Source organism: Haplochromis burtoni, unplaced genomic scaffold (assembly GCF_018398535.1).
Source record: "Haplochromis burtoni strain Fernald_Lab_line unplaced genomic scaffold, NCSU_Asbu1 Contig_37, whole genome shotgun sequence".
In the NCBI taxonomy this organism is placed as follows: domain Eukaryota; kingdom Metazoa; phylum Chordata; class Actinopteri; order Cichliformes; family Cichlidae; genus Haplochromis; species Haplochromis burtoni.
The window spans coordinates 34,531-51,893 of record NW_024582398.1 but is presented as its reverse complement, the minus strand read 5'-3'; the positions used below and the strand labels follow the sequence as shown (position 1 = coordinate 51,893).

The following is a 17,363-nucleotide window of genomic DNA, read 5'->3' as shown; positions in this document are numbered from 1 at the left end:
AATGTTAGGACTTTTTGATGTGCTTGCTTTTCCTCCTGGACAGAGCAGAGCAAAGAAATAATCCAGGATGATTTATTAAACTCTTCCAACTTTCAGTCTCTCAGACACTCAAAAGTTTATGTTATTTTAAATCAATGGCAAGTTTCTCCCAGCACACATAAGTGATAAGTATTAAAGACAGACCAGGGTTAGGAAAAAGACTAAATCACCTCACGACACTTGGTTTATTGCTCTGTCATTTGAAAACAATAAGGCAGTCACGGACTGCCTTTGTTGTGGCAATAACTGTAAATACAATTATGACAGTATTTGTAAATAGCCTTAAAAATATTGTATATAGCGGCTCTGAATAGCACTCTGGTTAAGAGGTTTGCAGCTATCCAGGACCCAACTAAGGGCATTAATTTCAGTTACAACTTACAGGAAATTACTATTTATTGTCTTACTTACCTATGTATGCATCTCTTTGCTCAATTAACAACTACCCCTGTCAGCACAAGTCTTTTCAGATACTATGCACAACAGTTCTAGTCACTCACCTTATTTTATACTCTGCTTATTTCCAGTGTATCCACACGTGTGTCGGTGTGCTTTTGCAAGGATTTGAATTTGGACTTGCTTTTACATCTTGAATTAGTCTGTACCATGCTACTCTTAAACATTATCCTCACTGACTAGAACCAAAATTGGCTCAGGATCAGTATTACCAGGTGAATCTAAAATCTAAATGCGCACTACCAGGCTAGTTCTCTGCATGGCTAGCTGCTCTGTGACCTTCACAGCTCTCAATAAAGTTAAATGAACTCTAAAATGCTGTGTCTTTTTGTCTTTGTTATCCAATTTTGTGCTTTCAGTTTGAAGTCAGCAATAGTTGTGGAGAGTAAATATTTGGTAGTATAACCTATTTCTCTGCGACTCTTTGGTTTTATCACTAAAGGCGGAAAATTGCTGCTTTAATTTAGTGCTTTTAACTCTTGACCAAAATGTTGACTCTTCTCAGTGCACTTATATTTATCACTAAATATCAGGGACCCTTACGTTGACATAAAGATTAAATCTAGCTGTTTTTTTTAACTCATAAATGTTCACTTTTACAAGAGGGCTAGTGCTTTAGGAAGGATTTGGGTCATTTCCTGAAGAAGTAGCATGGACTGCACATGAAAAATTGATTCAGCTCTGTTGCAAAGAGGCATCAACATCACAGGCGTGTTGGACTGGTCCTCTTCCTTGTCTTGAATTTCTAGAATTTAAATGTAGCTCATCTGATTGTGTTGTTCAATAATTTATAAATAATCGAATGAATATTAGCTAAAGGTTTATAGTAAACTGTAATTGTCTTTGCTAGCAGCTCTGTGAGGCCTTGAGCAACGATTTTAAGAAAATGCTAACAAGCTTGTGTTTATAATGGATAGTCTTAGCATGCAACATTAGCTAATTTCTACAAAACACAAAGCTAAAGCCAGTGGGAATGCTGCCAATTTTGAAGAAATTTTGTAAAAAAATCCAAGAACTGGACACAGTTTTGCCTGACGAAGCTGCTACGGCTGCTATTAGGAGAAGAAGGCAGGAGTAAATCCCTTTTTCTAAGTAACACTCCTATAAAATATAAGAGTGTTACTTAGAAAAAGCAACCTAACAGTCATTAGATTAGCTTACATGCTCTGGTGATCACAAGTACTTGCTGAGATATTTATTTAAAGCTGAAAGTATTCGCTATAACTTTACATTTACTGAGTAATCTTGCACATAAAATTGATACCATTCACCCAAATAGAATGTCTCCATTCATGGCCACATCACTGAAGTACATTGAGAGCTTTGATTTAAAGTGACGACTGCTTGTTCTTAAAGACCATGAATGATGTGATTAACTCCCAATAAAATTAATTGGTGACGGAGGGGCTGCTGGCCAACTATATACTAAGCAGGCATAGAGAGTGTTGCGTGTCTACGAATGTGTTACGGTTGTGCGTGTGTCCCTGCTGTAGAGCCGGGAACATTTCTCAAACCGTGACCCAGTTCTGTTATCAAACTGGATCAAATGTGATTTTCATCTCTGCAGAGAAGGAGACTGAAAAGTGTGCGACTGGCAGTACATCAAGCCGCACATACATTTCATAAAAATTGCTGACTGTGGTGCTCCGACACTGCTCTCCGCTTACTGTACCACTCTGCGCTCTCTCTCTTTCATTATAATGAGCTGAGGAAGTTGAAGCCTTTTTTTAAATTCTCTTTGTGTGGCTCAAGCAGCAACAACAAACCAAGGATGCACAGCTTAGTGGCCGTGTCTTCCTTAACAAATCATTTTCACTCTGCTTTCACGCAACATCCATCAACATCAATGCTGAAGTGTTCAGTTTGGGCGGCCATAATTCTACACCATGTACATAAAAGAGGCTGCTCCTAGCCCCAGAAAATGATATGAAATGGCTCATTAAATGTGTGATAGGTTATACAATCATGTCTCATCCTGTAGATTTCACACTTCCTTCTATGCATCTTTAAAAAATGAGCAGCAGAAGCACAGCAGGGGCGATGAACACAGCACACGGGGCGTTGACGGGAAGAAGGAATATAACAATAATGCCAATTTTAGAAGAAAATCCAAGCTCAAAATAGCAATTGATAATAAAGGCAGGCAGGAGAAAAGGAATGCACTGTCAGTTGAAAATAAAGCTTTCTGGCGCTTGCAGACACCTTACAAACCCCTGCATCAAATACACAAAATAAAAATAATCTCCAATCCCTCACTTCCACTAAGTCTACAGGCGAGGATATTAACATATGAATCTGTGGAAGGTTTGCACCATGAAATTATCACTTCAGTTTATGAATTACACATTTTAACAGCCCACCTTGTGGATGTAGTTCAGCCAGTCAGCTCAAATGGTGCACATATATTATGTAAAACTTACACAGAGTGGTTTCTTGAGCTGGGGATCAAGTGCTGAGCATCACTGGCCGCGTAGCACAGAAACAAAGTGGCCAAAGTGCTCACACCTATATTCCCTTAAAAAACAAAGTTTCTGGAAAGCTCTATGTACAGAACTGTGAAAAAGTAAGTACACCCCATGATCCATGATTCAGTAGCTTGTAGAACCACCTTTAGCAGCAATAATGTAAAGTAGTTGTTTTCTGTATGACTTCATCAGTCTCTCACTTTGCTGTAGAGGAATTTTGGCCCGCTCGTCTTTGCAGCATTACTGCAGTTCATTGAGATGTATGGAGATGTGTTCATGCACAGCACCGCAGCATTTCAGTTGGGTTAATGTCTGGACTTTGACTGGGCCATTGCACTGCCTTGGTTCTGTTGTAGATTTGCTTGTTTGCTTAGGATCATTGTCCCATTGCGTGACCTAATTTGCTTCAGTTGTCCAGCACATGGCTTCGCATTTGATTCTGTAAATACTTTGGTATACAGAGGAAATCCAGTGATCGGAAAGTGCCCAGGTCACGTGGCTAGAAAACCAACCCAAATCATCACCCCTCCACCACCGTACTTGACAGTTGATAGTGGCCAGAAATCTCCACTTTGGTCTCGTCTGTCCAAAGGATGTTGTTCCTGAGGTATTGCTGTTTGTTAAGATGCAGCTTTGCAAACTTGATCCATGCTTCCATGTTTTTCAGAAAGAAGAGGATTACTCCTGACAGCAGTTCTAAATGAGCTATACTTTTTCGGTCTTCTTCTAATTCTGTCTTGAACTTTAATATTTAACATGCTAACTCAAACCTGTAGAGACTGAGGTGTAGCTCTTTTTTTCCCTGAGCATTGTACTCTTTGACCTTGGGATGAATTTGTTGGGAATTCTTTTTTAGAGGGTGCAAGACACTTGCTGATGATCGGTTAATCATATACATTTGATTAGGAGGGTCTGGCTGTTACCCTCTTAATTCCTATGGAAGCAGTAAAGGTGTACTTAATGTTTCATATAACTGCACAGAGTTTTGCATTAGACTATTTACAAAGTATCCACTGAGCAAACGCAACATGTATGTTTGCAACTAGTAGGAGTAACTTGTTTTTGACTGTTATCAGCTTTAGACTAGGATGTAGGATTCATTTGTTTATTGAAAATTCTCTTAGAAGACATTGGAACCTCCTTCACATAAACCTTTTTAGCAGTTTACAGACAGCAAAAAGAGTTAGCTTACTGTATGAACCTTTAAATTAGTGTGTAAAACGCCTTCACAAACAGTGGCTTACGTTACAATTTGATCACTATTTATACTCACTCATGCACTGTTGTTACAAGTAGGGATGGGTACCGGACCGGTGCCATCAGTAACCAGACCGAAAAGCAGCGCACATTTCAGTGCTTTATTTCGGTGTTTTTTTTTTCCTGAGCTGTGATACACTTTAGATTCTAGCCAATCATTTTACGTTTCCGAAGATAGTAGGCGGGCCCAGGTACGTATGTTCTTTTAGAGCAGAGCTACAGATTAAAAATGACGAAAAAGGCGAAGCGGTCAAAAGTCTGGCTGTACTTCACAGCAAAAGATGCAAACTCAGCAGCCTGCAACAAGTGCTTTAAGCTGATACTGTGATACTGTGCAAAGGAGGTAACACCTCTAATCCGATGAAACACCTGGCGATGCATAGTGTTTTTTTTTAAAGCCGAGAAATGCGCCGTATTTGATAGCTTGCTGCAGCAGCCGTTCTTCTCTGCGTGAGTAGCTTAATGTTGTTCGTGTATAATTTACGTTGAGTAGGCTAACCACGTTATTACATTAATGCATGTAAGGTGAACTAGCAAACATCATCATAGCTACATGCGGCTGTCTTCTTGTTTGATGGCAGATACTCCCTTCACCCTGGCCAAAAAGGCTAAAATGACCAAAGAAAAAGTGGAAAACAGTTAAACATGAGAGGTTTTTGGACAAAGTTTGTTTTTTCCATTGTTTAAGCACTGCTTCCAACCAAGAGTGATACCATATATGCCCTATAGCTGCAGAAAAGGCTAACATTGTTATCTTTTTTACAAAAAAACAGCTGAACATGAGAGGTTTTTGGACCAATTTTGTGTTCTCCATTCTTTAAGCACCGGTTTGAGCACCGTTTAAGCACTGACACCGTTTCAAAAGTACCGGTTTGGCACTAAACGATACCCATCCCTAGTTATAAATGATGGTATCTCTTGGATTTGGCTTTGCTAGGAATACAGTGTGCACCAAGTTCTGAGAAATTTCCATTTAAACATCTGCAACTGCAAAGTTGGTGATCTTCATGTTTTCTGATAGCTTGCCATTAAAAGCAGTGTGCTTGTAGTTATGTGAATATCAAAATAGGCTGCAGAATATAGCAATTTTAAATAAAAGGAGAACTTTCCTTGGTTTAAGCATGTGCTTAAATCTCATCCTTTATCATATAGCAAAACTTCTTGTTCTCAAAGAAGTACACAAAATAAAAATATGTACAGCAGTCTTACAAATCATTAAAAATGTAATAACAGCATGTCTGTCGTGTGTGTTATGTTTCTCTCCTCCTGTCTGTCATATGCAGTCAACACCCCATTGTTAAAATCGTGTTTACATTCAGACCCACAGCCAACTGCACCATTAAAAATGGAGAAGGTACATGGTGGCTGCATGTTTAATGCATGGTCTCATCTCCTGGCACTGAGGCTACCTCCGCTTTTTCAGGATGCTGCTTGCACAAACACACTTTTAGTGACAGGAATGAGCATCACATGGCAAAGTCCTGAGGTAAAAGATGGCACAATGAGTTCAAGAGCTTTAAGTCTAGTGGAAAGTCTCGGAGTAGATCTCAGAGGTTGAACAGGACAGACAACGTAGGCCTGGGGGGTGACACATGAAAGCTGTCTTTGAAGCACGCTACACTGGGAATGGTAGATTTAAGGAATCACATATGCCCCTTTGCCTCTATTGACGAACTATTTCAGGGAGGCCCTGGGTGATTTACTCGTTATTCTAGTACATAATAAAAAGGAGATCAAGCAAGTTTTATGTATGAGGAATTGATTAAGCATTAAACCAGCGCACTGTGAACAGTTTCCATAATGGTCCACGGCATATAATCCCGAAATGACCGCCTACCAGCCCCTCACAGCCAGACTACATGAATGATTATATTTATAGTTACATCGTTTAAATGTAATGATAATAAGGAATGCATAAGCTGTTTAAACTAAAAGAATTTACTATTGAAAAAGTATTTTCTGGTTGTAGGTGTGGCTACCTATCTCCCCCAGTCCTGTGAGCTGGGGTAAATATCTACGCCGGATGCCGGTTTGTGTTCCAGATGGCTGTTTCTTTGCCTATGACAGATGTTTCTCTGAATTAAGCCCATGACACCAAATGAAAACACAACACTGTGTTCCACTCTTGCAGATCCACCCCACCTCCACACCTGCTCTCAGGCTCTTGCTCCACACTGTCACTCCACAGCTGCATGGTGTAAGAGGATTAAACTCCACAGCACTTCACCCAATGCACTCTTTAATCAGTGATGACAATCTCTTTTTTCTCTCCCTCTCTTACCTCTCTGTGTTTAGCCTTCAGGCTGTAATGTAGCTTTGATATGACTGATGGCTTCATGACTCGTATGGAAAAGGAAAATCTTGGGAGGTCAAGCAGGACATGAGGACATGGATTGGAAGGACAGTGTTTTTATTTATCAATTTCTTTTGATCAAAAAGGTTATATTCCAACACTACAGCAGCAGCTCTGCATTAGTTACTCATTCATTTAAAACTGAGTTTCCATCTCCATGATCACCGTGTAAACACACTTTTTGTCACTTAAGTGTCCTGTTTTCCCAGTTACTTATTTCTATCCAGTTAGAAAATTCTGCATTTATTTAACCATTGACATTCTGCCGTATAACATAACTACCGAAAAGCAAAAAGTGTCTCAGTGTAATCATATATTATTATATTATCCCAAATCTAAAAAGGCAGGCTATTCAGTAAATTTAGAAAGTTTGACATTTAAACCAACAGAGTGGTGCCTTGAAATAAAAACCTTTTTAAATACATATTTCGGCACAACTACATTGGAGGAAATAATTATTAGATCTCCTACCAAATTTGTTTAGTCACTTACATTTTAATAGATACAGAAAATCAACTACAAATCCAGAAAAAACGCATTTCATAAAAGTTATGAATTGAATTGTGTGTCATTGCGTGAAATAAGTATTCAATAGTCCATTAAAGGGAAACTACCATAAGAAAATAGAGACTCACAAATTCAGGAGGGAATCAAATCATTATTTCCCCTCACTGTATGACCTAAAACAAAACTAGATTATAACATAGATAGACAAAGAGAAACCAGTTAAACCAGAGAGACAAAAAAAATTGTGCTTTCATTCATTTATTTGGGAAAATATTTCAAAACATTGATTTTATTCTTCTTTGCATAATTTTTTTGTTATTACTAGAAACATGGCCTACTTTTAAAATCATGGAAAAAAATTTTTTAATTTCTTGATATAATTTAAAATAAATTGTTCCTGTAATTATGACAGCTCAGGTGCAGTAAATGCTGAAAGCATCTCTTTTGGTCTCAACAACAACGACTTGGACAGGAAGCGGCGTTCTTTCTCCTTACAGTCCTGCACAAACACCGTTGTTGATTAGTGTTCCTGTGATTGTGAACTCATAAACATGAACATTAACCAATGTGAGAAAGAAACTCAGGTGTTTCTATGTGTTCCTTTGTGACATCCCAGACTGTTATACCGCTCACTCTTAGCGTGTTCTTTGTTGGTCGACCACTTCTGTGGAGAATCAATGCATTGAATTTCTGCATTTTAGTCTGTCTGACTGTGAACTGACAGAGATCGAACTTTTTAGAGAACAAAATAAAAAAAATGTTTGGAGATGGTTCTGTAAAGCCAACAACCCTTTTTCTGAAGACTAACTTGTGTTAAAGTGGGATTTTTTTTTTCCATGTTTATGCAGCAAACTTTCATCCACCACTAGAAACTTCATTTTAATTTAATTTTATTCTATTTATTCAAACAGTCATAAAGACATGGTAAAAAAAATAAAGGACACCCTCTGTTGAATTTCAAGTTTTCACCACCATGTCTTAAAATATAATAAATAAAATAATCTTAAAATTAAGTAAAATTAAGTAAATAGAGCTGCCAATAAACAACAAGACATGACATACTACATTTATTTATTTAACAAATTGTGAGCCAAAAGGCTGAAACAGTATATGAAAAGCTAAGTACTTTCTCCAAAAGTGGAGATTTTTGTCCATAATGCACAGAACCATGTTTGGAGTAAACCAAATGCAGCGTATCAGCACAAACACCTTCACCAACTGTGAAGCACGGTGGTGGAGGGGTCATGATTTGGGTTTGTTCAGGAGCCATAAGACCTGGGCACCTTGCAGTCACTGAATTGAACATGAATTCCTCTGTATATCCTAGAGTCAGATGTGAGACCATCTGTCTGACAACTAAAGTTTGGTCAAAATTGGGTCATGCAACAGGACAATCATCCCAGTCACAGCATCAAACCTACAGCAGAAATCCATAAATGAACACCAGCAAACCTCAATGACTTGAAGGAATGTTGTAACAAAAAGTGGGCCAAAAGACTGAAGACTGAAAGACCAAAGGCCAAAGACTGAAAAAGTCATGCAGACAGGGTGCACACCCCCCCCCCCCCCCCACACACACACACACACCTTTTTTTTCTTTTTTTTTTTTTTACAATGAATGTAATTTGATTACATTGCTTGAATTCTCTAAACTGGAGTCAAGAGTTGAGAGACGTATTAGGTTACCAGGTGCCACCTCTTCCTATTCACTGTGTCTATATTTCGCTACTACTAAATTTATGTTATATCACAAAGTGAAGCACTGACATTGTTGATTTAACTGTTGCTCTGTAATTTTATATGCTGTTCGTATCTATTAAAGGTTTCCAAGGCATATGAATCTTTTATGTGATTAAACATGTCAGAGTTTGGTTTTAACCAGTTGCTGTGCTTTGCTTGCAGCACTAAGACTTAAGAGCCTTTTGATCTAAGATGTTTCCTGCAGTCTTGTCATCTCAGCTGGACAGCTGTAATGTTTCTCTCAGCCAAACATGAGTGCGTTGCCACAGGTCTTCTTTATACCTCAAGTCCTAACCTCAGCCCTCTCTGCCTTTAAATGTTTTCCTAATCCAGCATGCTCTGAAATCTTAAAAGCATACTTCAAAATCCATTAAGTCGCTGAGAAAAGGATTTGAAATCCACAGGACGAGCTTTCTTTGTGCTTTCTCTCTCCATGCTCTCACTCACAGTGCATTTGTGCATCTGAAAATATAAATTTTTTATCTACGCCGCCTCAGCGCTTTCCTGTGCCTACATATATATATATATATATATATATATATATACACACACATATATATATATATCATTCTGTAACGTTTGTCTGGATCTATACTTTCATCTGAAAATATAGACCCAGAAAAGCGTCACAGAAACATCTATTGTTTACGTTACAACAGGCTTATTACAGTCAAACCCTCAGTTTATTGCTATTCCCACAAGAGATGCTGTAAAATGTTCGGTCCTGCTACAAATAGGATAGAAAAATTGATTCCATTCAGTTTAATGTGTGTCACAGACTTTGGGGTGTGTAGCGTCACAGAGCAGGGATGAGAGGATAAGTGGGACTGCTCTGTTTTGTTAATGATGCTTTTCTTGCTATCTGTTGCAGCTTTATCCCTCTCCTTATCCAAGTCAAAAACTCTGTTATGACAAACAGAACGACGAAAAAGGAGAAGCTATTCAGCAGGCTGAAGAATCAGCTATACGGGGAAAGAGCTGGAGATAGGGCTAGCCTTACCTGGTATGTGTTTGGAAAGCTTCTAAGAAACAAGAGGACAGGAATGACAAATAAGGATCTAGTGAGAGGGCAAAGCAGGAATGCCGGGGGAAAAGCTAACTAGATTCAAACCATAAAAGACTCAGAACTCTCTGACTTTCATCAGTCATCACTTCCAAACAAACTCTTTCCTGAACTGCAGTCATCACTTTCAAATGAATGACTAAGCTGTGCTCACTTCCATGAGTTGACATGTTCTCTAATGACTGAAACCGATTTTCTCCAGCATTCAGATTTATAAAATTTACTTTACTAATGTTCCCCGGCTGGTGTTTTCTGAGTCAGCTTGTTTTGCGTTCTTATGTTTTTTCTTCTTCTTTTTCTAATGAGTCCATCTGGCCCTCCAGCTCATGAACACAAACGATTTTCATACTTGGAAAAATTTGCTCAAAAATTATTTTGATGCCTTAGGTTTTTTCTGTGTGTGAATCTCATCATTTGACCTTTTCTGCAGCAAACCTTATTCGCTCATCTGAGCCAGTGTTGTCGCTGGCCTGTTGTTCACCTCATGATTTTAACCAGTTCCCACTTCAAAGACTTCTTTTCTTCCCATCCTCAATTGCGTTTATTTCTAAAGTGGAACACGTAACATATGTTTCTTCTGTAGATACTGTATCTCCTCTGGGGGCTCCAGGTACATATTGCTAAATGGGTTTAGGGCAGCAACAAATCCCTGTTAACAGTTTTGTGTTTTTAACTAAACAGCGAATTCATTAAATTGCACAGATTTCTTGCCAAATGTGAGAAGATGAATCATCTGAACACTCAGCAGAAAACAGTTCCATTTTGCATTTTAATCAGTTATTGATAAATGACTTTATCTGACTCATTTATCATCAAATGAAGCTTTGAGTTTACTGCAGCTCAAATTCATTTTCCTCAGTTTTGCTATTAAGCTCTGTTTTCACTTAACCTGTCCATGTTTTTTCCAGATTATAATTGACAGTTATATTTGTGCCTGATTGAGTCCTAAGAAGAGACTGACTCCTAAGGGCTAGTGAGGAGCTGCAGGGAAATGACATACAAGCATACACTCAGTGACCACTTTATTAGGTATACTTTGTTATGCTAGTCTAAGGTTGGACCCATTTTTGTCATCAGAATTGCCTTAAATCTCCAAGGAATAGATTCAACAAGATACTACAAATATTCCTTAGAGACTTTGGTTCATGTTGAATTGATAGCAATAAGAAAATATCCCTCGCACCATTATACCAACAGTAGCCTGACCTGTTGATATAAGGCAGGATGGAGCCATGCTTTCACGTAGAACAGGAAACATTTTTCCATTCTTCTGCTGTCCGATCTTGTAGCCTCAGTTTCCTGTTCTTAGCTAACAAGAGTGACAACCGGTGCAATCCTCTGCTGCTGTAGCCCATCAGCTTCAAAGTCATAGATGCACTTCTGCATCTCTTTGTTATAACCACTGCTTATTTAACTTACTGTCACCTTCCTATCAGTTTGATGCAGTCTAGCCTTAATTCTCCTCAACAAGGCTTTTCTCCCCAAAGAAGTGCAGCTCACTGGATATTTTCTCATTCTTGGACCATTCACTGTAAACCCTAGATATGGTTATTTGGGGGAAATCCCAGCAGAAAAACAGTTTCTGAAATAACATCCTGATCCTTGGTTTGAACTTCAGCAGGTTGTGCTTCAAAAAGATTAGCTGATTAGATATTTGCATCAACAAGCATTTGAACAGCTGTACCTAAAAACGTGGCCGGTGAGTGTATAATATAATGTATATGTTTTTCTTGTAGACTAGCATTTTACTTTAATCCAGGTTTTCCACAAGATAAGAAACATACAAGGAATAAAAACAGAGAAGAAGAGTGTAAGTGTGGCACAAAGAACTAAGAAAAGGGCAGCTAATGGTTTTGTCACAACAGCAGTGGTGTCAGTTAACACCACTGAGATTTCTCTCTCATATTTGAATCTAATTTCTTATCAAATTACAGACTGCAGCCTACAGTCTGCTTGATATGATGTACCCTGACCTCTAACTGGACACCTGAGAACCCAGTCTCCGTATGTAATCCCACACTGTGCTTCACAGAGCAAGAAAACCAATAGATTAGTTAGAAGGCAAATGGAGGACATTCTCAGGTTAAAACAACTACAGTGTTCAAGGTGAGTCAGATGTCAGAGCAGTAAAATTATATAAAAGTTTTAGTAAAACTTTTCTTGCACACAAATTAAATACAGCCACTGTTTTTAAAGATAAGCATGCTGGCGTTCCTGTTTCTGAAAACTGAAGAAAATGAATCATGATCTCTCCGTTGTTTGCAGGTCTGCCCTTGGTCTGATTGCGCCTAAGACATTTGGAAGTGTTTGATTAGAGCGGTCATGGATTGGAGTCTTCACACAGAAATAATTTTGAGGAGACATGAGCTGTCATATATCTGGTGTAAACGAAACAACAGAACACTTGTGATGATGCCGGCTGGCACACACCAAAAAATTCAAGGCGAACTTTTCAACCTGCTCTTTTCAGGAGCAGCATTTGACTGCTTTCTAGTAGTACTGCTAATTTGTGCACACAGGATCCCAGTAGATCATCAGCACAATCACTCTCGTCATATTATATTGCAATTTCTTTGATTCCTGGTGCATTTTGACATTGAGCTTTGTCTGGATGTCACTAAATGAGTGTGCGGCAGTGTGAAAGCGTAAAAGAGCAACCCCTGGTGTTAAGAAGACAGGCCTGAGGCGTATCTGTATAAGATCAGAGCGACTGCCTGTCTGATTGATCTATATCAGTGAGCACTGTTACAGTAATCCCTCCTATCAGTCAGCGAACGAGAATGAGAGAATTACAGCTCCTGAATTCTTCCCTCGTGCTTTGTGTCTCTGTCAGTCTATAAACCAGAGTGATTAGGTAATAGAGTCCACTGAACATGTGGGAAGAGAAAATAAAAAATAATGTTGAAAAGGATTAAAAAGACGATGACTCGAACATTTTATATGTGACAGTGTTAATGTGTGGACTAACAGTCATTGTCTATGTGATACAGAGGCTGACCGACAGTTTAGTATGCAGCAAAGAAGAGAACCAGTCCTACAGACGGTGGAAAGAGGGTAATCAAACAGGCGAAAGCAAAGTAATTTGTTTAGTCGTTAGATAACTGTTTTTATATTTTAAAATAATCTTACTTTAATCACTTTCATCTCCTCACTTCATTTGTTATGAAAGCCCTCCTGAACTCTTGAGTGTGCTCCATTTGTTTTGCCTGGGTTGAAGGCCAACTGTAATAAAGAGTGCTGCTTGGTTTCAGCTCATATTCCTCTCCTTATCTAATCCCATTAAGGCTCACGCTTCAGGAAATAGGAGTGCCTCCTGGTAATGAAGAAATACATTAACGGAGCTGCAAAATGGCTGTACAAAGGCTGTTTTCTCCTTCAGTAATCCCTGCGACATATTCCTGCAGAGCTCCCGTTTATTTATAAAGATCGTTTTGACTGTGCGGAGCAATTTGGTAATGACCGCATACAGCTGAAGTGCATTTTAAGCGAAAGTGTTGTGCATAACACTGCTTTGTGAGAAAATTAAACCAGGATATCAAGGTAAGCAAGTGAGTTATGCTGTATAAAAACCTTAATTCCAGCTACTCAAGGCCTTTGAAACCCAGACTGTAGATGTGAGGGCTCTTCACTGCCAGCTTCAAAAGCTTGAGTGTCCCATTGTTTATGCATGACTGTCAGTCACAGACATAGCAGCTTAAGAATAAGGAGGAGGTGGCAGAAAATTGTAAGTGACGAGTTTACATTCCAATAAAGTGTACAGGGATTATTTTTTGTTTTCCAGATTGCTGTATTTAAAATGATCTGAAATGCTGAGTGTGCTTTGGATAGTAAAAACTCCCCTTTCTCTCATGCACACACACTTGCACAGCACAGCAGCAGCCTGTCTGTCCCAGTTACCACAGGATGCATCTGTACACTTCAGTCACACCTTCTTCTGCATGCATGAAAAATGAAATCCTTCAAGGCTCAAGCAAGAAATAAGTGGATGTCTGGAGTGTCAGTAGCACAGGTTTAATGGGGCTAACGGTGGTTGTCTGAGCTTCTGCTACTTTGGTGCCTGCTTTCAGGAAAAACGAAGCAGGAAAATAATTTAAAATAAGAAGCTTTTACGGAGCAGACCATTGAGTATTTAATAATGCATGAGTTGCTTTACAAAGTTAATAGATTTTGTTATAGAACTACAGCCAGTTAATGTGAACACATTCCTTACAGGCCATCTTCAGAAAAATCCAGTATGGTGAGAGCTTCCTGTTACGTAACACTGCTCCTCACTATCAGCCGAGTCTGCATGGCATCCAACCCAAGCTTCAGATGCCCATACTCTAAGGATGAATATGACTCGAGAACGTTTGCCTCAGCAAGGAAGTTACTATTATATTTATAAATGTTCCCTTATAAAATATGTAATTTAACAGCAGCTAAATTGTTGCTACCTCTACCTTCCTAAAAATGCACAAATGCTTGCAGTGCTTTTGCTGAATGAACACAAATTGAACTATAAGCTATATGTGGAAAAAGTGGAAGATCTTTGTTTGTTACCAAGTTGCTTATCTACCATTTTTAATAATACCAGTGAGGAATACTGTGCTGTGTGATCAAGTTGCTGATTGAAAATGACTTTTTTTTTTTTTTTTACCAGTTCTCTTTCTAGTTTAATTTCCTCTGGCTAAAATAAGTAGACATACACGTAGATGTATTTGGCACTCTGCTGCCACCTTTTGTAGTGTTCAGAACATTACCTCAGAAGCATAGTTTGCTGTCTTTTCATAGCAATATTACAATATATATGGCCATGTTAAAAGAAGAAAAGGGCTTCTCTCACCTCTGTTTATTCAGGTATATATAAATCATAATCAAAATGAAATGTTTTCCAAAGTACTCTTTTCATGTCAAATCATTGTTAATATCAAGGCAAGAACATTACTGATGATATTTTCTCTTATCCACATTTATTCACAACCAAAAGCTGATCCTCACAAGATTTTAATACATTTTAGATTCACTTTTTTGTAGTTTCCTCCTCCTTTGATAAGTTCTTGATGATCTCTTCTTTCTTGGCCTGGAGACGCTCTTCTCTGCGTTTGCGGGCTTCTCTTGTCTTTGTGCGCCGGGCCTCGGCTTGGTCACTGCAGGACAGAAACAAATTCATTTCAGTGTATAAATGTTGCTGCGCTTGGAGTGAAATAATACAAGAAAAGAAGAAGTGGAAACGTACGCCAGGAGCTTCTTGCGAGCCTTGTCAGCCTTTAATTTGTGGATGTGCTCCATAAGGATGCGTTTGTTTTTGAAGACATTACCCTTGGCTCTTAGGTAGAGACTGTGGTACCTAGAAGACACAAAACATTACTCATCTATCAATGAAACTGACATAAAACCTTATTCATGATCAGTGAGTACATCAGTGATGACATTCACTCTTACATGTGCCTGTCAATTTTTTTGGACTCCCTGTAGCGACGAAGAAGACGTCGCAGAATTCTCATGCGCCGCATCCATGACAACTTCTCCGGCATACGAGCATTGGCCGTGCCCTTTCTCTTACCTGGAAAGAAAATTATATTACTGAAATAAAACTCTTATCTTACTCCAAGTTCATACTGAAACCACCACTAGTTGCAGTTTCTATAAGCAGTCCTTAACATGTACACACCGCTTGATTTTATTTTCCCAAATACGCAATTATTAGCCACATTATTAGTGAAAGCAAATTTGGGGAAAGATAACAATAACCTAACTACTCACCATAACCCGTGTGACGTCCCTTGCGGCGTGCCAGTGTGTTCTTGCGGCAGCGTGCACGGGAATGAACAGTCACAGGTTTTCTGATGATCAGTCCATCCTTTACCAGTTTTCGTATCTGCTGGCCTGTGGCCCAAATAAAATTCATTTAAATAAAAGCGTAAATTTAAGGAGCCCAGAGCCTACTACATAAATCCACAAAGGAAACAACTCACGAGAGTTTGCGTTGGCAATCTCATTGGTCTCGTTGGGGTCCAGCCACACTTTCTTTTTACCACAGCGCAAGACACTGGAGGCCAAGCGCTTCTGGAGCCTGAGCATGCTGGGAGAGCAAAATCATTATATAAGCACTGTTGGAAATAGTTTTTATTAAACTAAATTAAAAACAAACAAACAAACAAACAAAACCCCCAATATTACAGCAAGAAGAAGCGTATCATTTGATTTAGTTTAATCTAGTTTAGTAATAGAAATTATAATTCTATTACTAATTCACCCTGGCAGTTACAGAAAACATACATGAAAAAAATATGTCACATTCTACGTTTCTGTAGTACAATCTTATTTGTTAGGATGGAATAAACTTTGCCTACCCATCACCATTCAATTAAAAAGCACTCTCGATTGTGTTCATAAGCCATTTTTACTTCATACCTAATTTTTTATGCCTATACAAGAAGGTGTGACCTTGACCAGTTGAGCGCCTAACGCCAATATATCATTTAAATTATTTTCTTCGAGTGTCATAAACTAACTGTTACATAAATGGACAAATCAGCTACTGAACTCCCATTTGAGTGTTTTTTGATGAAAGGCTCTAAAAGATTGAAACGTCATTTGCTGACTTTTAGATGTGCAGTAAACTTGTTTGTTTACTGGTTGGTTTTCCACTTGGGAGAAGAAGACTGTAGCCCAAGTACCAAAACACATGACAACAAGTAACACCTCTACCTTGCCGAGATAATTGACTTTCATTATTAAATCTGTTTTATTTCACTCAATCCATTCGTCAGCTTGTTGAAAAAAAATCAAAACACTGCAGTCTTTACAGCTGATGCCTGGCTCAGTAGACGGGCTGTCTTCTAACATGTTGTGACATGTCTCACTATATTAGCACGGTTTGCTTACCAACAAAGGCCATCAACGCATTCTGGTAGAAATGAGCGAATTCACTCAAAGTCATCTAGACAGTTCTCCCCGCTGTTTTAAATAAAAAGAATCTCTAACACTTCCTGCACTCTGCTTGGAAATGAAAAGCTTAATTAAATTTCAAATATACAGCTTACCTCATGGCTGCTGCTAGCTTGATAGAAACGAAGGAAATAGAACGTTTGTGACACTACCATTATAGCCATTGCCATGGGTGAGACAACTGTGGCTGTAATATATAGAAATGTAAATACAGCCAATGTTTATGAAGTGACAGAATAGTTAAATATTAACTAATAATTAATACCAAATAATTAATCATCTTAATCTTTTGGCTTTGGTTTACTGCGTCTTAAAATAAGCCACAGTAACCCTATTGATGTAGCACAGTGGTACGGTCCGATAAAATGCTTGTATCAATCCGCCCACTGGAGGGCGCGTTAACCCAATGTTTCAAAGACTGCATTTTAAAAACAGCTTTAAAAGAAAAAATAAAAAAGCTTTGTCAAGATGACACATTTCCACATCAAATAAAAAATGGACAAAAAAATAGAAATACTAACGGACCTTTATATTAAGTGTTTAATGTTGTCAA

At 38.5% G+C, this 17,363-nt stretch overlaps 1 protein-coding gene across 1 annotated transcript; it reads right to left on the bottom strand.

The window, feature by feature from the left end:
* Positions 1 to 14,693: 14,693 nt before the first annotated feature.
* On the bottom strand, positions 14,694 to 16,981 carry LOC102305864 (60S ribosomal protein L19). Its single transcript, XM_005919670.2, has 6 exons — positions 16,906 to 16,981; positions 15,835 to 15,941; positions 15,623 to 15,745; positions 15,302 to 15,422; positions 15,096 to 15,206; positions 14,694 to 15,006 (listed from the first exon to the last, which is right to left on the bottom strand). Exons 1-6 carry the CDS (start codon positions 16,908 to 16,910, stop codon positions 14,880 to 14,882), a joined length of 594 nt encoding a protein of 197 aa, XP_005919732.1. The 5' UTR covers positions 16,911 to 16,981; the 3' UTR covers positions 14,694 to 14,879.
* Positions 16,982 to 17,363: the final 382 nt, after the last annotated feature.